At 44.2% G+C, this 22,972-nt stretch overlaps 1 protein-coding gene across 2 annotated transcripts in view; it reads left to right on the top strand.

Annotated features, from left to right (window-relative positions):
• Positions 1 to 22,972, top strand: part of KIT (KIT proto-oncogene, receptor tyrosine kinase) — a 58,703-nt gene that overhangs the window by 21,741 nt on the left and 13,990 nt on the right. For both annotated transcript variants that reach the window (XM_054202580.1, XM_054202582.1), the window contains exons 3-13: positions 1,256 to 1,534; positions 4,661 to 4,797; positions 7,603 to 7,762; positions 10,610 to 10,799; positions 11,508 to 11,623; positions 17,621 to 17,735; positions 19,832 to 20,025; positions 21,093 to 21,199; positions 21,293 to 21,419; positions 21,679 to 21,783; positions 21,871 to 21,981. In XM_054202580.1, coding sequence (XP_054058555.1) covers positions 1,256 to 1,534; positions 4,661 to 4,797; positions 7,603 to 7,762; positions 10,610 to 10,799; positions 11,508 to 11,623; positions 17,621 to 17,735; positions 19,832 to 20,025; positions 21,093 to 21,199; positions 21,293 to 21,419; positions 21,679 to 21,783; positions 21,871 to 21,981 — 1,641 coding nt within the window. The remainder of the gene's footprint in view (positions 1 to 1,255; positions 1,535 to 4,660; positions 4,798 to 7,602; positions 7,763 to 10,609; positions 10,800 to 11,507; positions 11,624 to 17,620; positions 17,736 to 19,831; positions 20,026 to 21,092; positions 21,200 to 21,292; positions 21,420 to 21,678; positions 21,784 to 21,870; positions 21,982 to 22,972) is intronic.

The raw sequence follows: 22,972 nt of genomic DNA, 5'->3' as shown, positions 1-22,972 counted from the left end.
GTTCTCTTCAGGCATGCTTTACTTTTTTCATTCGTTAGTAGTCTCCATCCTCTAGTTCTAGACTGATGCTTCAAAGCTTTGAGTTTGTGGGCAGAGGTGTCGAGTGAGGTTAAAACTACACCCTCGGTCTAAGCTAGAAACCAGCCAGTAACTTCTCTGTTCAGGGATGAGCGACCTTCAACTTAGCATTTCCTAGTTACTTATGTAAATGCCCAATGCTTCATTTTCAGCCTGGTACTTCTTGCCTTAAACCAAATGCACGTTGCACACCATCTTACCCAAATTTTCTCTGTCTTCCTTGTTAAGTCATGGTTTGTTGATCTCTAATAATTCAAGTTGTACGAAGCCCGTTTTCAAAAAAAGAGAAAGAAAACTTATCCCTCTGTTTCTACATTTCTAATTCAAGGTACTCTGTAGGGAGGGCAGATGGGAACTGAAATAAGCTTTTACAAAGTTTGTCACCACACCGTCCTTTATTTTTGGGTTCGCTGGTAATGGTGAGGTTCTTAGTGTTTCAAGGTCATCTGCTATCATGGGCTTGGTTGTAAAAATGTTTAAAGTACTGTATGTTTGTGTGCTGTGGTTGGCTGAGAGTAAATGCTTTTAGAAAAGTTACCTTGTGAAAAGTTACACGACAATTTTTTCAATCAGATATGCTGTTTGTATGCCCATTTTTTTTCTAAGGAGGCTAAAAATAACCCTTGCTTTCAGGGAGGGGAGAGAGAGAGAGAAGTTGTTTGGTGCTTCCTCTGGTAGCCATGTGTGTTCATTTAGATTATGTATTTTACAGAAGTGAAAACCATAATTTAGGTGCTTTTCAACTTCCATTTGCTCATAAATTTCTTCAAAATCCTCCTGTGGGCATGAAACCTTACAGCCCTGCCATGAGCTAAAAGCAAATTACTTTTAATGGTCTGTGAAAATCTGTTTACTGTTGTGGAGGGTGGAGGTTTTGGAGCTAAACAAGGCAAAGAAAAAAACCTCTATCTCCAAATAAAAAAAACAGTAAGATTATTTTTAGTGCACGTGATTCTTTAGTCTGTCTGGTATTGAGTGCTACTGCACATCTCCTGTTGTGCTGCTCTTTTAAGACAAAATTTAACATCTCTTGGTAAACACGAATTGGGTAACACTCGGCTTTACTGGCTGAATGTAAAACTTCCTTTGATGTAAGTGCCCAGTTGCAGAATTAAGGTCATCAGAAGTTCCCTGTGCAACACCAGCTTCTCTGACAGGTCTTTGCATTTCTTCACAGATCCAAACGTGCTCTTCCTTGTTGATTCTCTGATCTACGGAAAAGAAGACAGTGACATCCTGCTAGTGTGCCCGCTAACAGATCCAGATGTTTCAAACTTCACGCTGAGAAAATGCGATGGCAAACCTCTCCCCAAAAATATGACGTTCATTCCCAATCCGCAGAAAGGCATCATTATAAAGAACGTACAGAGGTCGTTCAAGGGCTGCTACCAGTGCTTGGCCAAGCACAACGGAGTTGAGAAAATATCGGAGCACATTTTCCTAAATGTGAGGCCAGGTAACACAGGATTTTCACCTTCTTGTAGAACACCTGATTTTTCCCCTTTATCTCCCAGGAACTGATGGGAAGCGCTGTGAAGCCTCACCTGGTGTCCTCACCTTTTCATGGGGAGGCTGGAGGTGGTGTTCTCCTCTGGAGGCTTTTTGGAGTCTTCTCCTACTGAAAGCCAGATGTGCTTGCATACCAGGGGATTGCTCTGTGGTGCCAGTGACTGCTGGAGGCAGTCCAGAGGAAGGGAGTGGCCTTGGAAAGCTTGTTCTGGGAAAGTGGTGTAGGGGCACAAGTTGATCTTGTGACATTTGGCTTGTGGCTGTGCTGAGCAGGTTTGGTCATGATTGCTTTTATTTTCTGTTCCTGGTGATTTCAAGGAGGTTTTTTTCACCATTCTAAGAACCATGGGTTGTGCTGTTAAACTTTGAGGACAAACCAGTGCCCTGAGTTTTGGACAGGTTTGTTCAGGCAAGGTGGAGATTTGGGTGCCTGACTCACACAAATGACAGCAGGGGAACTGATTGATGGCACTGAAGAAAAGAGATTCAGTGGAGAGGCAGAGCTTGGGGCAGCAGAGGGCCCTTGTTTGTCTCCATCTCCATCTCCATCTCCATGATGGTCTCCAGGATGGTCACAACAGCAACCAGGCGCCCAGATCATGATGAGGTGTGCATTGTGGCTGTGCAGCTTGATGCATCACTTAGCTCTGCAAACCTGTTGATGACGCCCTACCTTTGACCTTCCTATGCCCTTGTGCCCTAGGGTTGGGTGGTTAAATGGGTTTGGGAAGGAGCCTGATGCCTGGCTGCACGGCATGTTACAGGCTGGTTTTGTTTGGGCATTTTGGAGCCTGCAGTTACCCCGTGTATCGTTAATCCGCTGTATAAATACCCAGGAGAGAGGTGGAGGGAGCGGTTCAGCAAGCCAGGCTGGCTCGGCGTTTCCTCAGGGGCGAGTAAATGAGTTTGCTCTCCACGTAGCTCTGGGGCTCTTTGAATGAAGTGACTCCTTGTGTCTCTGCCAAGGCATGTGTGCCATGCAGAGGCTGCAGAATGGTCTGGGGATGGAGGGAGCATCTCCAGACGTGTCCCTGCACGTGCCCAGGTTGCGCACCGGCAGTCTCTGTTGTGTGACCTGCCTGGTGCCTGCTCCTCGGTGGTGGGGCGGGGGGTGGGCAGCAGGGGACATCTCCAGTGTGCGGTTTGCTGTGACAAATTGAAGAAGTCTCTTTCCTGGTGGTTTGGAAACTCTCATATAGTGCATTTTAATGAATAATAAATTTCAATTAATGAGAAGAGAACGAAAGTTTTACCAGTGCAGGCATCTCTGGCATTCTCCCATGATGACAAAGATCAAGTCCATTCTTGCTGTCTCTGGTGTTAGTTCTGTAACAAGGGTTTTTTTCAATTGTTTTTTCATTGATGGCCAAAGAAAGCAAGCAGTTGATTGACATAACTAATATATCTCTGACACAGGAAAATGCAAGTTGTAGTATTGGACCGTTTCATTTTTTTACGGGGTAAAAGTCTGTACTTGCTCAACAGAGCGGTGACTTCCAATGGGAGGGTGCTGACCTGGCATCCATCGACAGCAGCCCTCTGATGGTGGGCAGCTGTAGGTGGCCGGCGGGACCTGGGCGCTCTGCCCACATCTCCATCTGGAGGGAAGTGTGCAGTAAGTGGAAGCATCTGCTGGAGGCCGTCAGCAGCAAAGCAGCATTGTCGTCCTCCGTGTTGTAATTGCCGTGCTGTAGTGCTCAATCCTCATTGAGTTTACCAGGTGAAACTCCCCTTTTCTCCTTGGTTGAAGACTTAAGTGTGTTGGAGACCCTTTGGCGGGCATTGTTTGTGTAATCATAACCGTGGTGGCTCGGACCCCCACGTTTGATCTTCTGGTGCAGACAGGGAGAAGAGGCATCCATGAAGGAGGGAGCTGTGTACTCAAACATGCACCAGCTCTGCTACGATAGCACTGGGAGTGTTTATGTCCAGCCCTTCTCCAAACAATAAGGGGCTTTGTGGCCTCATGGCTTTTTTTTCGGTTGTCCGTAGATGTTGCTGGCGGGTGAGAACACAGCACGCCTTCTGCCCCGGCTTCCTCCTGTCTCTTGGGTCCTGCTGAATGCCGGGGGAGGGATTTTTATGTGAGCCTTTATATCTGAGGAGAGCAAACATGCTTCTTTGTTCTCTTCTGTAGAACATGAGGAAAACATTATTGTTAAAGTATGAATGGCTGAAAAGCGTGGAGTTTGCCTAAGTTTCGTATAATTTGCCTAAGACAACTACAAAGCCTATGTCAGGCAGGAAGAGAGTCTGGAAAGCCTTATCTGATGTGTGTTGCATTCACGGCTTGAAAGTGAGTCTTCCTGCATAAAAGCCCTAGTGGGAAGTTCAGTGGAGCCTCATAAATGAGGAGAATTTGAAGAAAGGATGAAGAAAACAGAAAAACAAACTGTAGAGGGAACAGAGGAAGAGCTGAAGAGTTTAGTGGAGATCACAGACACGCAATCCTGTTGACAAAAGACACCCCGAAGCAGAGCGGGGATACAGCTAGCCCATGGCTACTTGTAACCACCTACCTCTTGGGTGACGAACTTGTCCGTGGTCTTGGCTCCAGCCACCTCTGGGAATCCTCACCATGAGTTGTGGTGGTTTCAAGGGTGGATGTGCTGAAGTCCTTGAGCTGTACCTGTCATTCCTGGGCTGTCCATCAGGGGCTTCTCAGGGACCTGTTGGTTGCATCAGCTGTAGTGATTTGTAATTAAAAGTTGGAATTAGTGCTCAGCTGCAGTTCTTCAGTGGCTGATCCTCACCGTGTTTTTGGTTCCAGAGTGCAACTTTTTAGTCGCTGTCATGGAATGAATTGTTTCATTGACAGTTCAACACCATTCAAGTTTTGTCATGCAAGTTGTTATGGTCTAACAAGTATTATCTAACTTTAAGCATAATTTGAAGGGAGATTGAATCAGAAATGTGCTTGTTGTAAAGGAACAACTCTGTAATATGTTAAAGAAATTTGAACACCTCTCAGAGGCCTGAAATTTTATTGGAAAGTTAATGACTGTTGATTTTTATCCCCCCTTGGAAGCTCTGAAGCTAATGAAAAGTAATGCACTTTTAAATTGTTTTCCAGTTCATAAAACTCTTCCCGTCATCACCTTGTCCAAAAGCTATGAGCTTCTCAAAGAAGGGGAAGAGTTTGAAGTTACGTGCGTAATCACGGATGTGGATAGCAGCGTACAGGCTCGTTGGATTTATCACAAAAGTGGGGTGAGTTCCTTTAATTGTATCATATCTGCATAGAACACAAACTCTCTGTAGATATTCACATGCTTGTCTTGGATACCTGACACTGGATCGGTTTGGGTTTGCTGTGTTTCCAAAGGTTCCGCATCCCACAGACTGGTGGGGGGCTAGCAACAACTGTCCCGTGCCCATAGAATCATAGAATCGCCTAGGTTGGAAGGGACCTTTCAGATCATCGAGTCCAACCATCAACCCAACTCTGACAAAAACCATCACTAAACCCTATCTCTAAGCACTACGTCTACCGTCTTTTAAATACCTCCAGGGATGGTACCATGTGGATGGCTGGGAGGAAAAGCATCCTTATGGGCTTCTCTTCCCAAACAGAAATTAAAATTAGGCTTTGCAATGTGAAGTTCAGGTGACCTCTGTTGGGCTGCCTAAATAAGGAAGCACGGAGTGCCTACACATCACATTGCAATCAATGGGAGCTGCAAATATCAACACATGGACTGCAAATTACATATTCTAGTCGTTATCATTAACAGTAAAATACCTGCTAATTAGCATGGGGATTGTATGTGACAGGAATAGTAGTAAGCATTCACAGGAATGATTAATTCATTTAAATTACATGGTGTGCCTCACTAACTGGGAAAGTTCTGAAAAATGAACCGGTGAACTGGCTTCTGTCTGTAGTGACAGATGAAGTTGCTGCCTGGCATCACCAAATTAAATTACTGGGTAAGTTTGTTACCGACAGCACAGCTATTCTGCAGACGAGGGGCAGAGAGGTGCCCTCCCTTGGTCAGCCGGCGTGCGGCCAGCTCTGCCTTTGAAATGAGCAGCAGGCGCCGGGTTGTTCTTAAGGACGCTTCTTGATTTTCTGAGTATACCCTGAAATTTAAATTAATTAAAAGCCCTTGTGAAGACCTGTTAGCAACTCCTGCTGTATATGCTCCCATGCTAATTGGCTGGTCTTTTACTGCTAAGAGTAGTGACCAGAATACGTAATTCGCAGTTCACGTGCCTATGGAAAAAAGGCTTCTGTGATGGAGTGATGTTTGGATAAATCACATCTCCTCAGGCAGAATAGGGAACGGGAGGCCCGTTCCCTGGGGCTGGCTATGCCATGCTTAGCTAATCTGCTGGCTCTGGCAGAGCTGCTACCACTAAGTGCTCCAGAAATCCCACCTCGCAGCTCCAAGGGTTGAGGAGGTATAAATGACATGAAGGCGGCATGGGACATGCAGATGGGGCTTTTGGTCCTGTGCCAAGGTCAACTGCAGTCCTTCATCTGAGGACATCCTTTCTTCTGTTGTTCCCCCCCTTCTTCTTTCTTTCATTGTGATGAAATCAGGGTCTTCCCTTAAGTTTTTGTGCTTTGTCGCTTTTCATTTTATGAGTAAAAGCCACTAGGAGATTATTTTTGACCAAGGAAGTTTGACCTTTCTGTCCTTTCTGGTAAATAACATGGGATCCTATCTTTTAAATATTGACTGTCAAATTAAATTCTGGATTGAAACAGAATACATAAAATTCATGTTTATGTAGATGCAGAGTTACATTTTGTCCTGAATAGGTCGAAGGAAAAAGAACAAACCACAAAACACTTCCCTTGTATGACTGAAGTTATCACCACTTTTGAATATTAGGCGGCTTGTTATAAGCAAGCACATCCGTACAAACCAAACTGCCATTTGTGATTATTATAGTTCAGGAGGAATCAAAATGTGTCTGGAATCTCTTGGCGTCCCCAAGAATTGAAATCATTCTACTAGAAAATCACAAGTCCAGGCCTGCATTTGGATTAATCAATGTAAATGTGTCAGTCTTTCTAACCGCACCAAGCATTCTCACAGAAACTAAAGTCAACACCTCAAAGCATTAAATTTTATTTAGTTACAGCATGCATACATAGGCGTAGAGTCATGTTATACTCAATGCTTTGGAAAGAAAATGAGGTTTCCAGTTGCCTGTAAGATCAATGAGTCTGGATTGCCATGGATCGAGAAGCAGAGGGGGTTCCAGCGCGAGGATGCTGTGTGACGCGTGCCGTGACCGTGTCTCTCTGCAGTACGTCTGCAACGAAGAGATGCCACGGCCTTGGGGCATAGAGCCACCCAGTTTAAAACGAAGCTCCAGCACCTTAAATTCTCTCCCGTCATTCACTGGGAAGCATCGCAACCATTAGAGGGGTCGGTGATTTTTAGGCAGCGCTTCAGTTGTGAACTGCACGTCAGAGTTGGAATGGTTTTTACAATAGCTGCAGCTTCCGAGCATTAGGACAGTCAAGACCCAGTGTTCATTTTGCATCGAGCCCTACAGCTAGAAGCATTGTTAGTGCAAATAAAACCTTCTGTCGGTTCCTCGCCTTCGTCCATCAGCATTAGAAATTTAGCCAGGGCGAGCTGGGTCTGATGGGCACAACACCCTTTTTTCCATATGATTGAAATATTCGAAGAAATTAAGAGTTTCAGCTTTGTGGTTTGTGCTGGTCTCTCCCATTTGGCGCTCTCGGGGCAGGTGAACACAGACACACACACACACAGAGGTATTCTTGCCTTACAGTGGATCGAGGAGGAAAAAAATAAAGAATAAGGGGAGGGGACAGGACTTTAGAGAGGACATTATCTCCCGAAGACAGCTGATCACACACTTGTTTTGCATGGAGAGATTCTAGTGACAGGTTTGCCGTGCTGGCTTATTATTCCGGTTTAAAGTTATGAATATTAATATAGCAAAGTTATAATTACTTCTATTTTTAATTTATCTAGGAAAGATGCTGCATACACAGTGTTTTAGATGTTAATTGTTTTTTACCGACAGATTGTTACAAGCAAAAGCAGAAATTTGGGTGATTATGGATACGAAAGGAAATTAACATTGAACATCCGTTCAGTGGGAGTTAATGATTCTGGAGAATTCACATGCCAAGCAGAAAACCCTTTCGGAAAAACCAATGCCACAGTAACCTTGAAAGCACTAGGTAAATAGTTCTTGTAGAAATCTTAACATTTCCAGGAGCGGGAGGTAGAAAGGGAGAACGCTGGGGAGCCTTCCCTTCCATCTCTCTCTCCTTTCCCCCAAACCTCAGCGAGTAAAGTTGGTTTATTAAAAGGTTATTGCTGACTGGTACCATATGGGATGGCTGCGGAAGTGTTGCGGTGTGTGCGACTACTTTGATTTCTATAAGCCTTTGCGTGTTATTGGAATGTGATGTTAGAACAACTATCCAACGGTGTTTCCATCTCTCTGGTTTGTCTCATCCTTCCTGGTTTAATTTTAAATTTAATCCGGTCTTAATGAAGCAAGTAATTTACCTTTGCCTGGTCCTATCCCTACACTTAAGTAATTTGGCAGCACGGGCACAAAGCGTGTCTTCAATACCTGCCTTCCAAGCACGGGATATTTCGCTGACATCAGTGTGTCAGTGTTTTTTACGCAGAAGCTATATATGTGCCCCTATTTAAAATAATGCCATAAGGAACATTGCAGCGTGCATAGGCAGCGTGAAATTGTTCTGGAGTTCACCCCCGTGATAAATCCACTACCCAACACTTCCACGGGCTTTGGATCATGTCCCCTAACAATGAGCGAACTCCCTCCCTCCCCTTGTTTAATAATAGAGTCGTTTAGAATCTGCTGTATATTAACTTAGGTGACACACGGTGCCTTTTGAATTTTAAAGCTGCCGAAGCCTGCTAATTTGATAAATTAAGGACACGTTGCTGTAGTTAATAAGATCATTCTGAAGACGTCTACGTCGTTGGCTACAACCATTCCAGTTCCTCACCATTCCAGGGCGTAGTAACTGCGGGAAGTGTAGCCTTGGGTCCTTTTTCCTTTTTTAAACCTGATTTTCTGTTGCACAGATACTCCTGCTGCATTGCTTCTTTTACTTTCCCTTTTCCCTAAAGAAAACAGAAGTATTTGACCGATATGGGTCAGGTCTTCAGCAGTGGCAGAGGTCTGAGTGCCCTTGACCTTCCTCCGCCGTTCGAGGGGGTAGGGCTCGTAACAACGGGGACGTTCTCCGCGTTTTGTTACATGAGAGACTAAATTCATATGTAAAAGAGTGAAACAGTGTGAAGTATGAAAGAAAATCTTTTACCCAAGGGGAGCAATATGAAAGCTTTTATTGTAAGAGGAGGGAAGTTCTTAACTAAAGAAATTCTGAGGACTACTGAGTATGCAAATGCGGCTTTAAAAAGGATTGACTTTGGAAGGTCTGGGGACTAAAATAAAGCGTGGCATTATAAAAAGTAGAAAATAGAGTAACAAGTTTGTATTTAGTAAAATGCCGAGTTCGTATTTAATAAAAAATACCAGAGAAAAGCTGGAGTCTTTCCTTTTCAAGATACTTTCCCCACCCTCTCAAATTTGACTTAAAATATAAAAACCTCTGTCTCCTGGATGCCTTTCACCATTCATTTTCAAACTGACTATATTTATCTGAACTGTGCCAGCTCCCAGGGTGCTGGGAAGTGGTAAATGGCGTGTACTGGAGAGATCCTGGGATTATATCAGTTTCTTTAACATTAGCCAAAAGATTTACAAGAAATAAGGGGTATTTTTGGTAAATTTCCTGATTATTTTTTTAATAGTTGATTTACCTAATCATAAACAGTTTATAGAACTGTTTCAGGGACTGATAGCACAATCTTAAAATTTCATTTGCAGGCTCTCGGGTCCGATTTTGAATCTAGGGTGCGTAGGGGAGCCTGTGTTTATACAGAAAAAGAGAAAAAAAGCTCTGCGGAGGAGCTAAAAAATCTTCAGTTTCCAGACTTAAAACCTTTTCCTCTTTTCTAATGGTGGAGAGCGTTTTCAGAGCATACCTGCCTGCTGTGAGTTTGCTTCATCTTTTCTTCTCCGAAGCAGCTGTCAAATGCTCTGGCAGCTCCATATGCTTTCACCAAGCCCCGCTGGCTCCGGTTTTCCCGAGCTCAGGTGCCCAGCTGGCCACAGCAGTTTGATTACTAGAAAGTGGGAAGAAGCAGGGATCCGAGATTGACTTTTGGTCTAAATTCAAGCGCTCTCAGTAAATGTGTTTCATTGTAATTGCAATCTGCCTGTCAAACTGATAATTCCCACGTGAGTTTTTGTAATGGGACTGAAAAAATTTGTCTTTTCAAAGTGAATAATCCTGAAGCTGATGAGTTTATTAATGAAATTAAAACCATTGCAGTAAGGGTGCTGCTCCACATGATGTTTTGGAACGGAACTGCACAATGATAAATGGTATCTGCCAAAGAAAAGATTAAGACCCAGCAGTAGATGAACAGAAATGCCTTAGTTTAAGACAATTGGTATCCAGGCCTGTGGACTTTGCACATTTTTCTCCAATTACAGTTTTTAATAGCTTCATTTGTAATGTTGTTCTTAATTACACTTGACAAAGAAACCTTAAATACTCTAGTATATTGTCATAAATGATCAATTTATCTTGCTTTTTTCTTAGTGTTTCTTTTGTACTACACATTCACATTTAGTGACTCTTGATTTTTTTGGAAAAATGTAAATACTTGAGCAGAAGCAAGCACATGCTTGCATTTTTCCAAAAGCTAGTAGAGGCTATTTATCACCAGAAGATGGAATTATTTCTGTTAAGGCACTCAAGGCTGCTTTAAGTCCCGTGCCTCATCGCTAGACATAGCCGGTGGCCCTGGGTTTGGCAGGTGAGGGTTCAAGTTCTGCTTTGGAGATAAGGTTTCCTGTTTCACAGTGGGATGTTTGATCACTGGATCCTGAAGTAGTCTTAAGTGTGGTGAGAGTACTGACAGTCTTCTAAATGGCCCTGAAATTGTTTTTCTTCTCCTCTTCTGGGCATCAGCTAAAGGATTTGTCCGTTTGTTTGCAACAATGAATACCACAATAGATATAAATGCAGGACAAAATGGAAATTTAACAGTTGAATATGAGGCATATCCGAAACCGAAGGAAGAAGTCTGGATGTACATGAACGAAACATTGCAGAATTCATCAGACCATTATGTCAAGTTCAAGACTGTGGGCAATAACAGGTAATACGAATGATTGTAAGTGCTATCGATTTCACTTTGGAACAGAAAACTAGAGTCTGCTCTGCAAGGATGAAAATGGAGATGGTGAGAAAATTGTGATTATAAAAGATCTCGTAGTCCACGTGGCTTACCACAACAACTGGTGCAAAGTCTGCCGACCTAGATTTGGAATAGCGCTGAGCTAACTGCACCATCTGAGGACCAGGGGGCCACAAACTCCCCCCTCACCTCCAAGGCGCCAGTCCTGCCCAATAAGCAAAATTAAAAATGTGAAGCCGTTTGTGTGCAGAGCCTCCCTGCGCCACCACAGCAGAGCCCAGTGCTCTGGGCAAAAGCTTAGCGCTTGTACTTCTGCCATGGGCTGTTCTTTCCTGAGCCCCGGTCCTCCAGAAATCCACCGAGGCACCTTAGCACGTGTGGCCTGGGTTGCGTGCCTGGGGTTCCCTCCTCTTGGAGAAAAGGAGCAGGCGGTGGTGCGTGCCGGGGGTCCCAGCCTGGTGCTGGGCTGTGATGTGGGCACGCACCTGGGTGTCAGACGTGGCAAAACTTCTGGATGCTGTAGCGCAAAAGGCCGTCATAAGGCAAGGTTAAGAGTGTCGGCATGGACACTGTCCGCAGAAGGAGACGGCGCGCTAGTAATTCACTCCGCAGCTTCCGTTCACCGCAAGTTGTGAGCATCAGTAATGCTAAATTTTTTTTCCTTTGCAGTTATACAAGTGAACTTCACCTTACCCGATTAAAAGGAACAGAAGGAGGCATTTACACATTTTTTGTGTCCAATTCTGATGCCAGCTCCTCTGTAACATTTAATGTCTATGTGAAAAGTAAGTAAAGTGAACAGTCTGAAATATTTCATTATCACAGTCATTGTATTTTATACAACATAATGTATGCACAAGATGTCACAGTGTGGTTCAGCATACGAGAGGCTTTCTGAACTGAAGCACATGCTGGAAAACTATTTAAATGTCAAGATATCAAAGTGCAGAGTACTTGCACAAATCCACCGACTCTCCAGCGTGACCTTACGTTCTAGCAAATGTATTCTAGAGGTTACCAGAGAGCAGCTAGATAGGTTATGCAGTAAAAACCCTGTAGCACCTGGAAACACAATCTCAAAAATAAGCATGTACCATAAAGCTTTGATAATTTAAGGTGCAGCAGGATATACAGGGATTATAATTTGCATTTTTGGCAGCCAAGTTAAGCTATTAATTATCGCTCATTTATTTGAGTTGGATGCAGAGTTTGAAAGCTTGTCAGGAGAATTATTCGCTTGTGCCCTTTGGCATCGAAATACTTCTGTGTAATAATATAGATCGCCGCTGTTTTAGAGAAATCTGCATAGCTTTACAGACACGTGTGCTGTCATCTTTGGGACATGGTAAAAAAAAGCATCGGTCTCAGTTCCAAATAATGTTCTTCAAAGGCAAAAGCTAAACTTCCAAATTAACTCAGTGAAACCTTCAGGAAACCCTGCCCTTCTTAGCAGAGCCATCCCGTTAGAGAATTTAATGCTCTCAGCAGACAAATATTGGCAGATGCTAAAGGCCAAGCTTAAGGAAAATTAAACCAGGAGGGGACTGCAGGCAGGCTGGAGAAACTAAGACGAGGTAGACAATGATGCCTTCAAGCCCAGCGGGAGGAACTGTATGGGAAGTGAGTGAATGTGCTGCAAGTGCCGTTCTGTGCTGCTGCTGTGCTTCAGCAGCGACGTGTCCTTCTCTGGGCATAGGCTAATGGAGAGGACTATGGAGACATCCACAAACGCACAAAATCCTTGATATTAATTTCTGAATTCTTCTCATTTATCACTGAAGGTCAACGTTTGTAGCATCACTATAAGCAGTGCCATAGTTTGGGTCTAGAAGTGTCACTTGGGCTCCTTTCAGAACACGGCATTTCTTCCTTCATCTGTGAATATTGTAATTTGTATTCTTTGTGCCTTTTCCATTTCCTAGCTGTGGTTTCTGAGATGAGGGCACTGGCGACCGCAGATGTCCTTTGCCACCGTGGATGAGTGTGGCTTACAGTCATGAGGCATAATTCTACTATTTTACAGATTAGTGGAGCAAATTGTTGAGCCAGAAGTTTAATTACTGGGAAGGCTCTGCTGGATGCTTGGGAGCAGTCTGGGCCCAATAACTTAAAAAAAAACACAACAGTTTTGTCATCATAAGGTGTCAGTTCTCAGTGCAGAGCTCCATGTTGCCGCTTTTAAGGAATCTGCTACTTGATAAAAGCTGAAAACCACTGGAGTTGACCTTAGAAAACCAGAATGGGAATCATAGAATCATAGAATCACAGAATGGTTCGGGTTGGAAGGGACCTTAAAGCTCACCTAGTTCCAACCCCCCTGCCACGGGCAGGGACACCTCCCACTAGACCAGGCTGCTCAAAGCCCCATCCAGCCTGGCCTTGAACACCTCCAGGGATGGGGCATCCACAGCTTCTCTGGGCAACCTGTTCCAGTGCCTCACCACCCTCACAGTAAAGAATTTCTTCCTAATATCTAATCTAAATCCCCCCTCTTCCAGTTTAAAACCGTTACTCCTCATCCTATCACTACCCTTCTTGATCAAGAGTCCCTCCCCAGCTTTCCTGTAGGCCCCCTTCAGGTACTGGAAGGGGCTATAAGGTGTCCCTGGAGCCCTCTTGTCTCCAGGCTGAACAACCCCAACTCTCTCAGCCTGTCCTCCTAGGAGAGGTGCTCCAGCCCTTTGATCATCTTTGTGGCCCTCCTCAGTATGGCCAACGCAGAAGGGAGCATGGATGCCTTAGTTCTTCTGAATGCTTTGTCCGTGCCACCAGCAGCATTCACGTCTTCCCTCTTGTTTCAGCTGCTGCTCTTGTAAGATCAGCCTTGGGATGATGAGGGCATTTAAGCCATCTCAGCAGAGCCCAGGTTACCAAGCACTGTGGCCCTGCATGGACTGCAGACATTGCTGAAACAGATGGATTTGACACACTTGACTCAAAAAGAGTTTCTTTTGGCATTTTGACTAAGCTCCTGCAAGTATTTTTTTCACTTTGAAAGGAAGAGGTGAAATGGATTGATCCTTCTACGGGTTTGTTTTTAAGAAAAATAACCTCATAATTTCAGTAGCTTGTAAGATGCTCCATCATTTAGGTGTGAAACACAAACTGGACAACAACATACCATATTATTTGACATTGTGAGTCATGTGTGGGTGGGTCAGATCCTGATCTAATGGTGTGTCCTACCTGGCATTGTTGTCAGTGGGGATTTTCCATAAATTCCTGGGATGTAGCTCGTGATGTTTACACTTCTGGCTCGGGCGAGTAATCAGCAGAAAGTAATCAAACAGGTAAAACAGGATTCATAATCAGGAGAATGTCTTCACATAAACAAGAATCGATGCTGAAGCATTTGGTGAAAGACATGAAAAACCCTGTGCAGAAATGCTTGCCTTGGATTTAAACACATTTAGCAATTGCATATGCTAATCTGAAACAATACTAAATTGCTTAAAAAAAAAAATAATGTAGTCAGTCATAGTAAATGTGACATAAAGTAAGGAAGGAGCTCTGAAATTAGGAGCCAAAGAGAAAATTGCAATTTGACAAGCAGCATGCCGAACTGAGTTACAATTAAGAAATTGTAGAAATCTCCAGAGTGGCAAGGTACAATGTGTCTAGCAATTAGTGGAGGAATCTTCCAACTAGTATCTGAGTTTAGTGCAAAATAATAGCTGGGCTTAATTATAGTCAACAAAATATTACCTGTGCAGTCGGGGCTCATGCTGCAAAGACAAAACCGGTCACGGTGTCGTAGATCCCGTGAAGCCAAGCTCAGTGATTTTTTGGTCATTGGAATATGCAGTGAACAAATGAGGAGTCACCGTGATATTAGAAAAAGATTTGTTCCAATCCAGAAAATGTGGCTCCAGGAGGAAAGCTCGCTCTCTTTGACTGGGATGACAGACAATACCTATTAAACGTTACTTTTTAGACATTTGCTTTGTTAATGATGAAGAAAAGGAAATCGGCAATAGAAGGCAATTAAATGCACAAGAGCATTGAGTTAAAATAGGAGTGACCTTTTAGAAATCCCCTTTGCTACATTCAGAATCAACATTAATAAAAGCAGAAAAGCAGTTAATAAACTTAGTGAAATTAGAAGTTTAAGACATCTAATGACTGATTATGGATATGTATATATGCCAAGTAATGTAATGAAACATTAAATATTTAAAGGGTTAAAGCTGAAACAGTAAGCAAAGTCTAGTCATTAGGAGCCTGTCTGATACCAGGGGTAATTAGGCAGTGAGAGTCATAAAATCTAGCACAATAAAATCTGTTTTAGGAAGAAGATGCTCGGTGACAGCTTGGCATCTGTTTGCCAAAGCCAGTCCGTCTTTGCTCCAGCATCCCCTGGAGCATCTTTAGTGGTGGGTGAGGAAGAAGCTCGGGCTGATCGTGCCCATCGCCACATCAAAGCGCTGCCCCGGGGACGTCAGGGGCAGGGCTGCTCTCGGGGCAGGGCTTCTCACCAGGCTGCTGCAGCTCGGCTCCCCGTGGCACCAGGGCTGGACCACCCTGTCCCGGGCTGCTGGAGGCATTTGCCCTGCACGGCTTCTCCTCGCCCTCCGCTGCTGCAGGGTGAGTCCACGTGGACATGCTTTTACTTAGGTTTTTACAATAGAAAAAGCCTGAGTGATGTGGGCATTTTCATTTCCCTCACTCAGAGCACTAGGTGCGGCCCCAGTGTGGCACAATATTTTTTCCGGGGCTTAATGTTCATTTTCCTCTTACACTTGACTTTTCATTTCTCTCATTTCTTCAATTACGTTGCGTTGTAATGTTGCCTACAACACAGCATATGTCCAGTTCTGGGCCCCCCAGTCCAAGAAAGACAAGGAACTGCTGGAGAGAGTCCAGCGGAGGGCTACGAAGATGATCAAGGGAGTGGAGCACCTCTCTGGTGAGGAAAGGCTGAGAGACCTGGGGCTGTTTAGCCTGGAGAAGAGAAGGCTGAGAGGGGATCTCATTGATGCTTATAAAGATCTAAAGGGCGGGTGTCAAGAGGATGGGGCCAGACTCTTCTCAGTGGTGCCCAGCGACAGGACAAGGGTCAATGGAAACAAAACAGAACACAGAAAATTCCATCTCAACATGAGGAAAAACTTCTTTACTGTGAGGGTGGCAGAGCCCTGGCACAGGCTGCCCAGAGAGGTGGTGGAGTCTCCGGTCTCTGGAGACATTCCAAACCTGCCTGGACGCGTTCCTGTGCAACCTGCTCTGGGTGACCCTGCTCTGGCAGGGAGGTTGGACTAGATGATCTCCAGAGGTCCCTTCCAACCCCCACCGTTCTGTGATAGCATATACCTAAACAAATTGCTTGCGCATGGGTAGTAGATTTGTTAATTACAATTTCAAAATCCAACTATTACAGGAGTTCGGGAAATGTGGATTATGTGTATTCCGTGAAGCGCTGAGATAGATGAGTGAGTGAGATGCTGCACGCTCCCAAAAAGTCCCTCACCAAACAAGTAATGCTGAAAACCCGTCTCAGCGTTTTGCAACAATGTTTGGTCCTTGGTGGTTTGCATAAAACACAACATGCGGATTTAGCAATGAAAGAACATTCGGTTCCTGTAACATGAGTCATGAGGAGATGCTATGTGATGGAGAATATACGTGTGCTTTATTGCCTCTAATTTAATCAGCAAGTGGAATATTCATTAAAAAACTGACGCCGTGCAGGCTTTGTACGTGGATTTTATCTGAAATAAATTGGCATTTTCCCAGCGTAGACTATACCGCTTCACAGCTTTCTAGAGTATTAGAAGTTCATCTTACGTTCCTGTAAAGTTGTGTTAACTGATAATAGAGTCTTAACTTGTACCTGTCAGGTGAGCAGCATCAGTGCAAAATAGTCCGGGTTTTTCCCATTAACTTTTTTTGGGGGTGGTTTTGCAAGGAAGCTAAGGTAGTTATGAGAAATAAGGCCTCTAATTCAAGTTTCTCAAAGAAAAACATCTTGCTAATATTTGCCAGAGCGTTGACGGTGCCCTTGGCTGAAGCGTGTGAAGTCCATCTGATTGCTCTGGTTTCCTGACATACCAAAACCAGCAGTTCCCGAACCGAGCGTGGGACCAGCTCCGGTGCAGGACGCGGCGGGAGGCATCGCTTGGCCAGATTGCTTTCTAAATTACCAAAACAATCGTGAATTATTGTTCGGAAAGCTAATATGTTCAGCGTAATATGTAGCTTCCTCTGTGTGCAGCGTTTCGGGGAGTTAGGCAGTGGGGCCTTTCGGTAGCGGTGTCTTAGAGGGACGTGTGTCCTCTGTGGGGACTCTTGTCTGCACTGGTTGCCTTGCACTGTAGTTCCTTTTCTGGCTGCAGTGGTAATATTTAGTACAGAGGGCAGATGTAAGAGAGATGTGGTTTGACAGATTTAGTACACTTATAACTGTGAAGAAACTGTCCTTTTTGCAGGTGGGTGAAGTCACGCCGTGCAGGAACGGGAACTGCGCTGTTGTTCCAAGCACATGCTTCTCTGGGTTGTTTAAGCTCTGGGCTTTGCTGGTTCAGGATCTTTCATCAAAACAAATACTCAGTAAGGTGTTCTTCCGAAATCCAGCCCAAGCATTCAGTATAAGAACCGATATTTTCGCAGATGGTCAGTGCTTGCAGAACACCAATTCAGACCTGGACATCCTTGAACATGCAAAGCTCCGTTCAGCTGAGTAATTCCATGGCCGATGACGCACACAAATTGCTGGGCTGAAGAGCAAACGACAGTGCAAATTCTGTGTTCCTCTAATGCGTGACTCTCGTTTTTGTTTATTGCAGCAAAACCGGAGATTCTCACTCTGGATATCCTTAGCAATGGTATTCTCCAGTGCGTGGCAGCTGGATTCCCAGCCCCGACCATATACTGGTATTTCTGCCCAGGAACCGAGCAGAGGTGAGTTAAGTAAACCAGAGTCTACAGAAGTTATTCTAAAGGCAACACACCCGATTTATACTTAAAAATTAAGGACATAAAATGACTCGGTAACAGTTACGTTCAAACGTTGCATCACTGTTTTCACCATTTTCGGCATTGCATTATTTGCAGTGGTTTGAGGCGAAGGCGGGGGTACGTTTCATTATTCCCCTTTGCATTCCGTCTTTGAAAGGGGAAATAACCAATATTTTCTGCTGCAGAAAAGCAAAAGCCAGAGTTTCTCCCTGCTGCAAGCTAGATAAGGTTTGTATCAGTTTGGCCCCAAATGACAACACGTTCTATACGCAATTTCACAGAGTGACAGTCACAGGCTCACTTGTGAATATGGCTGTTATCTTTTGTTTTATTGTGTAATGATATAATTTTTCCAGACATAAAGTAATTAGATTTCTATTCACATGAAGCGTATGACAAGTAAACAAGTTACGAATCAAACCTGATGTCTAGTTACCATGTTTCTAAAAAGACTGTAGGGTTTCGCTGTGAAGCCAGCATTTGTAGAGCATGTTTTAAGGTTTTGGTTGACTTCCATTGTGCTTGTGGATCTTGTACTAGGAAGTCACGGGTTTCCCACCTGTATAATTTGTTTTATGCCCAAAATAATTGTTCTTTCCCTAATTTTTTTAAATAGCACCTTTTTTTTTTAATCTTAACTGTGTGCTCATGTAGTAAATATGTGACATATGAAGGACAGGCAGAATCTCGCAAGAATGGAACTGGCTATTTTGTGGCTGCATACAAGCTTGTTGGTGGTGTATGTACATCATGGATTTTTTTAATGCCGTAATAAAACGATGCTTGGGGACAGTTTTCAAGAGTAGGTAATAGACCACAAGTGCTTGAAGCTGAAGTTGGAGATGCAGGTTGAACGGTACAAAACCCATAGCACTTACAGACCTGTAGGTATCTCTAGCCAAAAGCACAGGCAAAGACCTCGTGGTGTCCTGTTGGGTCAGGCTTGGTGTATAGAATCATAGTATGTGTTGGGTTGGATGGGACCTTTAAAGGTCATCTAGTCCAACCCCCCTGCAATAAGCAGGGACATCTTCAACTAGATCAGGTTGCTCAGAGCCTCATCAAGCCTGGCCTTGAACGTCTCCAGGGATGGGGCCTCCACCACCTCTCTGGGCAACCTGTGCCAGTGTCTCACCACCCTCATTGTAAAGAACTTCTTCCCAATGTCTAATCTAAACCTGCCCTGCTCTAGTTCAAAACCATTGCCCCTCGTCCTATCGCTCCATGCCCTTGCAAACAGCCCCTCCCCAGCTTTCCTGTAGGCCCCCTTCAGGTACTGGAAGGGGCTCTAAGGTCTCCTTGGAGCCTTCTCTTCTCCAGGCTGAAAAACCACAAGTCTCTCAGCCTGTCTTCACAGCAGCGGTGCTCCAGTCCGTGAATCATCTTTGTGGCCTCCTCTGGACTCGCTTCAGCAGGTCCATGTCCTTGTGCTGAGGGTTCCAGAGCTGGACACAGTACTCCAGGTGGGGTCTCACAAGAGCAGAGTAGAAGGGGAGAATCACCTCTCTGGATCTGCTGGTCATGGTTCTTCTGATGCAGCCCAGGATGCGACTGGCCTTCTGGGCTGCAAGCACACATTGTTGGCTCGTGTCCAGCTTTTCATCCACCAGTACCCCCAAGTCCTTTTCTGCAGGGCTGCTCTCTATCACATCATCCCCCAGCCTGTATTGATAATGAGGATTGTCCCGACCCAAGTGTAGGACCTTGCACTTGGCCTTGTTGAACTTCATGAGGTTTGCTCAGGCCCACCTCTCTAGCTCGTCTAGGTCCCTCTGGATGACATCCCATCTCTCTGGCACGTCGACCACATCACTCAGCTTAGTGTCATCGGCAAACTTGCTGAGGGTGCACTTGATCCCACCGAGACATTATGGGGAGGCTAGGTTTCAAGGATAAGATCTTCAGCTGAACCCCTTCATTGAGCAGTGTTGTTTGGTTATCTGGTGGTCTGGCAGTGACTGTCTGCCTCAACAGCAGGACCTGTCATCCATTCCAGGTAGCAATCCATGGAAGGTAACTGTCAGACTTGTTTCTCCCAGGTGTTTTGATTCACCGACAATATCCCCCATGGACGTCAAAACCAGTTACACAAATTCATCGGTGCCGTCGTTTGAACGAATCCTGGTGGAAAGCACCATTAACGCCAGCATGTTCAGGAGCACCGGCACCGTGTGCTGTGAGGCCTCCAGCAACGGGGACCGCAGCTCTGCGTTCTTCAACTTTGCTATTAAAGGTAACGGCTGCAGTGAATGAGGCCATAAAACGTGGGGGCCCTTCAGCTCTTTCTGTAAGAGGATTTTAAGTGGTTTACCTTTGCCGTAAGAAAGTTTAGGGTCCTGTGGCTGAGGGTACGATAACATATTATGCTACATGTTCTGCCCATCAAAGCATTGCTTTAATTTTTCAGTGAATATTGTGGTATCATCTTTTTACGGCGCCAGATCTGCAGCGCAGCAGGTAGCTGGTTGTCTTCTGTCTGTGCAGCACGGGGGTAAACCACCTACAGCATTACACTGGCTTTCCTTCTCTGTCTCCCTTTTTCTTTTCCTGCCTTTGTTTTAACTATTTAGGCCATCGTTTATTTTTTTTTCAAGGCAACCCTGCATTTTTTTAAAATGTTTTTGCAATGTCTCAGGAAAATATGGTCCCGAACTTGACTGGAGCCTAAGGGCCCTGCTGTCGTAAATGAAGTAACAACAACATACTGCAAAAGGGCTTATGAGTTTTGTGGCAGTGTTTGTGGGTTTGTGGGGGGAAAAAAAAAAAGCACTAGAACATAGATGACTCGAAATGTGTTTGTAAATCTGTGCTCTTCTTTGCAGCTTGTTCAAATGTTCTGCTGCTTCTTTTTTTCTCTGTTACACCCAGATATAACATATAAACAAATAAGCCAGATTTGAGGCAGATGGGTTTTACTGGGATGGTATTCCTTCACTACTCGGCACAACCTCTACTTGTAAAGACTGTGCTGTAGAGATCGTACTCGGAGAGGAAAAAAAGAGAAGAAATTAGGACTTTGGGAAAAAAGCTTCTTTCTTTAACCCAATTTGACTGAGTGTCACCCCTTCCTGAACTGATGCAGCCGAGACTCCCGAGGCAACAAACTGGATGGTTTCTGTGCCAGCTCTGTCCCCCCCAGCTCATTCAGAAAAGCCACTCTGGTGGACCTGGAGCATGTCTGTGAAAGTCAAAACCCCCAAATCATGTTTCACAAGGAAGAAGCAAGGATTTTCACCTGCAACTTTTTAATAGCTTTTCTTGTTCGGTATTTAAGCAGAATTTTTCTCTGTTTCTTTCCAGAACAAATCCGTACCCATACCCTTTTCACCCCTTTGCTCATTGCGTTTGGAGTCGCTGCAGGACTGATGTGCATCATAGTCATGATCCTGGTGTATATATATTTGCAGGTAAAAATCAGAAGCCCCTCTGCTTGAAGTAGGAAAGCATGTGAGCTGCCTGTGGAGGCTTCGGTGGTGACAGCCGTCCTCTTTCTTTTCCAGAAGCCCAAATACGAAGTTCAGTGGAAAGTTGTTGAAGAAATAAATGGAAACAACTATGTTTACATAGACCCAACGCAGCTTCCTTATGATCACAAATGGGAATTTCCTAGAAACCGGTTGAGTTTTGGTTAGTTTGGATTTATTTAACTTCATCTGCAAGGTGAAACCTTCAGATCTCATATGAGACTTTGGTCAACACAGCAGGGTTTTGTCAAAAAAGATGTTGTGCGATAATGCAAATAGCGCTAATTGCTCATACTTACCTTGGGACAAAAAGCAAGCAGGCATATCTGCAATAGCTTACTTGATATCATAAAATAAAATGTTGAACCCTCCAGAAAGAAGTGCTCCGAGTCATTACAGAGTATTTTGTTTTGCTTCATTAGGTAAAACCCTTGGTGCTGGAGCTTTTGGAAAAGTTGTTGAAGCCACCGCTTATGGTCTGTTTAAATCTGATGCTGCTATGACAGTAGCAGTAAAGATGTTAAAACGTGAGTTGCTGTAAGGTACCGTACAATTTTTTCTCACTTCCTTCTGGGCGGTGCGTTACGCGCTGAACGTTGTGCTTTGCCTTGCAGCAAGTGCCCATTTGACAGAAAGAGAAGCCTTGATGTCAGAGCTTAAAGTGCTGAGTTACCTTGGAAACCACATTAATATCGTGAACCTGCTCGGAGCGTGCACTATTGGAGGTGGGGTTATCAACAGATTATTGATTAGTTCTGTTCCTTTTTTAATTGCCCGAAGGAGGAGCCTTGTCAAGAAGAATCCAGTGCCGCTAGGTGTAGGAATCTTAAATACATTTCTCGCTCAGGCAGGTTGCAGATCGTCATGACTATCACCTGTGAATTCCTGAATCTAGATTTTTAGGCTCATCCTGAAAGCAGTAATCAGAGTGCTGTAGCTGCAGCTCCAAAGGAAGGTTGCGGTTATTCTCTTTTATGTGACCGGTCGTGCACTTTCTTCTTGCGAGATGACAAAACGTAGGGTGCGAGTTTTTTCCTCAGCCACGCTGTTCCTCACCAGTGAGAAAAGATACGTGAACTGGTTCCTTGTTGGTATCCAAGGTGAAGTCAACAGGCCTGTCTTGTGTAGTCTTCCAGCCTTCTGTTTAAACGGTAGATGTATCTGTTAAGGCACCACTGAAGTTACAAGTTCTAAGCAGCAGAAAGTGGAGGAAAAGAATTTTTCAAATAAATTATTGCACAATCCCAATGTTTCACATTTAATATTAACTTTAAAAGTTTGCTTTCATATATAGTAAAAGCTACAAAACAGCTGAAGTGTCAATACAGAGTGATACAGTCCTGTATTTTTAATTTATGTGCATTTTTAGTATGAAAGATGGTGTTGCTTCTTACACAAATATTTGCTCTTTAAGTTTTTGCTTCATTTTTCAAGGAAAAGGAGCTTGTAAAAATTCATAGTTTCAGACGGAGGCAAAACATTTCTCACTTTCACATTTAATGATTTAAAAATAGGTTGAAACAATTTTGTTTAAGCAGCCAACAAAGTACGCTCACTCTCCTCAGTGCACGTCTGTCTCCGCTGAAAAAATGTGGCATCTGTAAGAACATCCCGCCACAAACACTGCTTTTGCTATTAGGAAAGCTATAATTTTTAACTGCAGAAAAATGGAAATAAGCGAGCGAGGTTAGGAAGCGGTGGTGGAGAATAACCTTA

The sequence above is a fragment of the Rissa tridactyla genome, chromosome 5, assembly GCF_028500815.1.
Source record: "Rissa tridactyla isolate bRisTri1 chromosome 5, bRisTri1.patW.cur.20221130, whole genome shotgun sequence".
NCBI classification, from domain to species: domain Eukaryota; kingdom Metazoa; phylum Chordata; class Aves; order Charadriiformes; family Laridae; genus Rissa; species Rissa tridactyla.
This window is presented reverse-complemented; position numbering and strand designations above follow the sequence as displayed.